The sequence below is a fragment of the Medicago sativa genome, chromosome 4 (assembly GCF_051527215.1).
Source record: "Medicago sativa cultivar Bolivia chromosome 4, Bolivia_mono, whole genome shotgun sequence".
Classification (NCBI taxonomy): domain Eukaryota; kingdom Viridiplantae; phylum Streptophyta; class Magnoliopsida; order Fabales; family Fabaceae; genus Medicago; species Medicago sativa.
The window spans coordinates 88,423,675-88,430,116 of record NC_140752.1 but is presented as its reverse complement, the minus strand read 5'-3'; the positions used below and the strand labels follow the sequence as shown (position 1 = coordinate 88,430,116).

The window sequence follows — 6,442 nt, the reverse complement described above, 5'->3', positions numbered from 1 at the left end:
TTTTTGCCTAAGCCGCTTTTTTAGGTTTGCGACTTATCGAGCTTTTCGTTTTAACAAAGTATTTCTTGGCTGCATTGGCATTCACAGGATATACAAGTTTGTCACCATGCTTTTGTGATTAGGCATTCCTTTGCTCCTGGAATCAGGTAACATATTTTTTTTTTGAGCACAAAGCCACCTTCTTGATATTCATGGGGACGAGCCTTCTTTGTCGGCTATTTGATATAACTGTATGTGGCGCACGATGATAACACTTTTGAATTCTATCAAGCTTTGTTTTCATTGGAGCCTCCGTTGACGGGACTTTGACCTCCATGTGGGGGAACTGCCTTTATACTGCATACTGAGGGATGGTGGGGGGGCTGCCCCTGCTAAAGTGTGCACTTGAAGTACAATATTCTTGCGAGGCAGATGGAAACGTCTCGTGCCAGTCTTTGCCTATGAAAGTCCTCTTCAGAACAATCTTTCTTGATATTTGTAGCTTCAATGGCCAAGATGCCCCAGTAGGCGATAAATCTTATTGGAAACTTCTTCATGATCCCTTTTTCAGCCTCAGACACAGAGAACTCAAAGTCGAGAGAGAGTACCGGGCTAAAGTGTTCAACGGGTTTATTAATGCATGATTTGATTATTGATATAAACATTACGATTATGCAGATATGTGAAAATGATTTAAAGAAAAATAATTTTTGGTTTTTTTGTATTACCATTTTTCCAGAAAAAGCACAATAAAAACAAAGTCGGGATCAAAGCGACTTTTTAATTAATGATGAAAATACATAAAGCAAAAAGCCCTAAACAAGTTCACTTTCGTCTCGGGTAGGACGAAAGGATTTTTTTTTGAAAAACATAAAGCAACAAACAAACATATTAATTAAACAGATGAGTAGTAGAAAGAAACATCAGCAAAGACCCAATTGCGGCTAAACATTCAATGCATCAACATCAGGTTCCAAGATCCGATAGCGGATTAACTTGCATATTCCAATTCAAACTCTTCAAAAGGTATGAGATTTTTCTGGATCAACTTCTGAACTATCTTCTGCAACGCACAACAGTGCTCAATATCATGACCGGGTGCCCCTTGATGGAAAGCACAAAAGAGGTCGGGCCTATGCCGGGCTGACAATTTTGCTGGCATTGGCAGAGGTGCCTTAGGAGAGACCAAATTCCTTTCAAGCAACTTTGGAAACAACTCTGCATACGTCATGGGAATAGGGTCAATCTGTTTCCTTGAAATCCGTTGTCGAGCCTGTTGTTGATATTGCTGAAACTGGGGTTGATAACCTGGATTTTGAACATCATTGATGGGCCTAACAGCGTCAACAGAGTGAGAATCCAGATGTTGTTGCTGAAGTAGCACTTTTATATCCGGGTCTTTGAAGAAACCGGTGTTATTTTCAATCAATTCCTGAACTTCTTCCTTCAAAGCGTAACACTGCTCAGCGTCATGACCTGGTGCCCCTTGATGAAAATCACATTTGAGCTCAGGGCAATACCAAGATGGCAGCGGATTTGGCACCTGATGAAGTGGCCTGGTTTGACCAAGTTTCTTCTTAGGCAAGATGGGAAGCAAAGTTGCATATTTGATAGGAATTAGGTCAAACTGCGATGCTTTCCGAGCCTGATTTTGAAGAATAAGTTGATGAGGAGCCCAGTTCTGGGAAGTAAACGGCTGAGGAGCCTGATTCTGAGTAGTAAGCGGCTGAGGCTGTTGAGGAACCTGTTGTCGAGGTCGTTCCATGCTCCTTGGCTGATATAATGGTTGAGACTTTTGTTGAACAAGCAGTGGATCCTTTGCAGCCATCAACGAAGATACTAAGCTAGTTAACTTCTCTACCTCAAACCGAAGTGTTGTTACCTCTCCACGAAGCTCATGGACCTCTTGCTCAAGCTGATCAATCTTTTGTGTTTGCATGAGTGTTTGCATGTGCGAGCCGAACTTGGATGAAGACATCTGACCACTTTACTGACAGATTCCTTTTGTACATAGAGATAAAGTATGAGACACAGACTAGAAACTATGAATGCAACATGATGCATGATATGTTTATGCAAAAAAAAAAAGTACAATTTTTTGTTATCGAAGGATTTATCAAGGTAAATTGTAAACATTGCAGGTGAACATGATTTCATTTTGAAGATTTGTAAAGATATTGCAATAGGTTCCCTTTTCAAAATGTAAGAACGAACCCAAGGATGAGGTTCTTAATCAAAAGCAAAAGCTTTGGTAAGATTTTTGAAGTTGTACTGCTTGGTATTCATTCTTACAAGGCCCATTCCTTTGATGTTTACAAAAATCTTGGCTAAATCCTTTGATAGTTTTATGAATGGGAAAAAATGTTTATGGATGAATGCATGAATGAATGTGTGATGATGCTGAGAAAACATGATGAGATTTAAGGTATACAATGTTGGAGCTTAAGGATAACAACGCCATTTGGTAAGGACTAAAGGTTTCCATTTGCACTTGTAACAAGGGTTCTACCAAGGTTCCCAAAGTTTTCAACCACGTCCGAATATTTGTTAGGCGACGAGAGTACTCTCGTTCCAACAATATTCATCGGTTAGTCTCGTTTGGGTGTAGTATCGCGTGACGACCAATACGAGAGTACTCTCGACTAGCCACCGCACTACGTCCTAAAAGGCCAAGATGGGTTAAAGGTGACTAAAGGTTCTCAACTTCGACGGTCCCTTGAAAGTGTCATGCCATACGCGAGTACTCGCGACAACAACGGTATACCTCCAAGGTCCCTCCATTGAGTGGGTTATCACATGTACCAATGCCGAAGAGTACTCTTGGCATGGATACTATGATTATACCCGATCCTATCTTAAGTTCACTCAAGCCCGGGTATAGAGCTTATCTCACCACTCCCGTATAAATACTTACAAAGTATATACAAATGATAAAGCATAAGAAATAAAGAAAGAAAGGTGGGCTTAACCCGCGTAGGGTCCCCAGTGAAGTCGCCATTTTTGTAGACCAAGATTTTCGGGTGTCAAGCCATTGATTGGACTTGAACCTTCAATCTACCGGACTTGCTCGATTTTATTCTTGGGAAGGGAAAAAGAGATTGAAAAACCCTTTTTGGATCCGGGGGTCGGTTACGATTCGGGAAGGTGTTAGGCACCCGCGTCGTTCACGGTACTCCGTGAGAACCTCTTTCTAACTTCATTTTTATTTGAAAATTTATTGTTTAAAGTTGAAGTGAAAGAATGGAGGGAGAAGAAGTAGGAGTTTTTGTTATTTTTTATTTAATCGATTTGAAAGGATTAAAGCCTCTGCCTACGTACCCTTAAAGGGATCAAAACCGTCGTAGTTCACTCTCAAAAATATTTTTGTGGGTTAGGTTGATTTTAATTTGATTTTTGAAAATGATTTTGAGAAGGGTTGCGAGACCTCAAGGTATAGAAGAATAAAATAGAAGTGAGGTTGTTTCATTTTATTTGAGAAATTTAGTCTAAGTTTAATTAGAGTTCATTTAGGAATTTGATTAAGAAAATAAAGGGAAAACAACTTGGATTTGGATCCAAGGTTTATTAAGAAAAATAATTTGACTTTCACTTATTCGAATTTTGAGATAAAAGTGATTTTTCTAACTAACGGAAAGTTAACGTAACGATGCAAAAAGTAAAGCAAGCACGAATAAAATGGTATAGTGTCGGTGCTAGTGTCGGTGTGTGCAATTACTAAGCTATTACATACCATTCCTAAATGCAAAGCCCACAACAAATTACATCCTTCCCCTAATTATACACACTAAAAATTATGGGGCTTTGCAATAGGAAACAAATGAATAGGAACCAAAAATTAAAGCAAACATGATTAAATGAGATATAGAGAAAATTAAAGGCATCATGTACGAAAATGAAATGCAATAATGTTGAGAAAATTCTAGCAAAGCATGAATTAAAGCAAGATGCACATGTGAGAAAATGAACAAGATATTAAAAATGCATGAGATAGAAATTTTAAAGCAAAGAACGAAGAATAAAATAAGGCATAGAAAATAAAGCTTTAAAATGGATGGGATAATATTATTTGAAGAAAAATGCATGAAGTGGAAATTGAAATGTTAAAGCAAAATTAACAAAAGATGTCGTGGAATAAAAAACATTTAAAATGCATGAAATGGTTTTTGTTTAAAGGCCTCCATAGGCTACAATGCATATGATAAAAATTAGGTTGATACATGATAAATCATTTGAAACCCAATGTAAGCATAGTTAAAATTGAACAAACTATATAATAATGCATGATATGAGAATTATTTGATTTAAAATGCATGAGATGATTTTTTTGTTTAAAAGCTTACAAACGCAAGAAAATAAACATACATGCCAAATAAAACAAGACTAAATAAAATATGCATGAAATGATTTTTGTTTAAAAGCCTACATAGGTTACAATGCATATGATGAAAATTACATCGATGAACAAACATGTAATAAAACAAATGCATGATATAAGAAAATAAGTTGAACTAAAATTCATGAAAGCATAACTAGAATTTAACAAAGTATGTAACAAAACAATGCATGATATTAAAACAATTTGATCTAAAATGCATATAAGCACAACCAAGATTAACATGTAAAACAGAAGCAGCGAATGAAAATGCAAGAAAAATATTTTTGAAGTAAACAGGGGAGGTGTAGGAAGTAAAACAGGGGGTTTATATATCATACAGTGAACAAACAAGCAAGTTGGGCTTAACAGATTTTGGAAACGGGCTGGGTTGATGTTTGGGTATGGAGCGGGTCAGAAAAAGTTGGATTAAGGTTATGGATACATTAAAACGGGTTAAAAATTGCAGAAGATACATATGTTCCCAGCTTGCTATTTTCTTCCATTTTTTTTTTAAAAACAAAAGCTTCTTTTCATAAAGTAAGAACTCTCTTCTCTCTCGTTCAAAACCAGTGCCGCCTTGGAACTTCTCTCAAAAAATTTCAAAACGAATAAAAGCTCTCTCTTCTCTCACTATGAAACAAAACTTCATGTTAATGAAAGAACAATAACTTCAAACGCAAACACAACTCCTTCCTTCTAATTCGCAAAACAAAATTTCAAAGCAAACACAGCTTCATGTAGATCTACGAAAGAAGATTGAATTCGAAAGCAACAAGAATGGTCAAGAATCTTACCCTTCCTTCTTTGGATTTTACTTCGAACTGCTACAAGCCGGTGCCGGTTCTGATTCGGACTTAGCGCTTGCGTATGTTGCTGTTTGTTGAATGGATTGGGGACGGTTTGCTTCTGCTACTTTGCTTCTTGAACCGGTTTTGCTACTAGTACCTTCTCCCTTTGAATTCGGATCTGATCTGCTTCTTCTTCTTTCCTTGTTTCGGATTCAGTTGCTTGTGGTTGAGTTGGGTCGGTTGCTTGCCGTATGTTGTTGTTCACAGCTGATGATTTTGAGCGTAATCTCGAGCTTGCAAGCAGAAGGATTTGGTTGTGTTGTTGTTATGGTTTGTGTTTGCACCACTGTTGGTGTGAAGAAATTGAATCCGAAAATGGTTGGGGAAATTGTTGTTGTGGTCTTGAATTGATTTTGTGCAGAGATCCTAAATTGCTAGTGTGTGAACCGAAAATGGTTATTATGTGTGGGATTGGTGTTTTCGTGGATGGATAATGATGATGAAGATTTTGGTTTGAGATGGAATCTTGATTCACGAATTGTAACTGTTGTGGTGATGTTTGTTGTTTGTGTTAGGGTTGAAGGAATCGGTCATGAATGAAGAGGATTTGGTAATTTTAATGGAAGAAGCTTTGCTGGAGAATTGTATTGTTCTTGAGTATTCACGTGAATGTTTGAGAAAAGGGGTTTTGATCCTTCATTTGGGCTGCAGCTTTTGGAATGGTGTTTGTGTAAATCAGTGCCAGCCTCCCTTTCACCAATGATTGGGGGTCTATATATAGGGACCAACTAGGTTAAATGGAATGAATGGACAAAAGACAAGACTGCCCTTAATGAAACTTGGAGAGAAAGAAAATGCTTTGGATGCTCTTTGGACCAATAACAATGTAACAAGTGGACTTAAGACAAAACAAATTGTTGATAAAAACAAAATAAAAATGACATTAAAAGCAAAAAGAATAAATAGTAAAAATGAAAATAAAATAGAATAGAATTGTAAAATAAAATAAAAGTGATAAAAGAGTAATAAAATTTAAAGATGTTGAAACTTCGACTGAGACGACTAAGACTCGCGGTGTTTTTAAAACACGAACAAAACTTTTTAAACAGTTTAGTCATGCGGACAAAAAGGAAATTACCTAAAAAGGTTTATTTATAAAAAGAAATGAATAAAAGACTTTAGATATTTTAAAAGCACGCGTAAAAATTTAAAATGTCTGAAAAGACAAATAAAGCAATTTCAACTGGACAAAATTTTACTTGCAATATCACAGACTTTGAATGATTAGACAACGACTGAG

At 36.7% G+C, this 6,442-nt stretch overlaps 1 protein-coding gene across 1 annotated transcript; it reads right to left on the bottom strand.

Moving 5' to 3' along the window:
- Positions 1–729: 729 nt before the first annotated feature.
- Positions 730–5,891, bottom strand: LOC146933369 (uncharacterized). Its single transcript, XM_085705163.1, has 2 exons — positions 5,149–5,891; positions 730–1,980 (listed from the first exon to the last, which is right to left on the bottom strand). Exon 2 carries the CDS (start codon positions 1,955–1,957, stop codon positions 971–973), a length of 987 nt encoding a protein of 328 aa, XP_085561289.1. The 5' UTR covers positions 1,958–1,980; positions 5,149–5,891; the 3' UTR covers positions 730–970.
- Between the last annotated feature and the right edge of the window lie 551 nt (positions 5,892–6,442).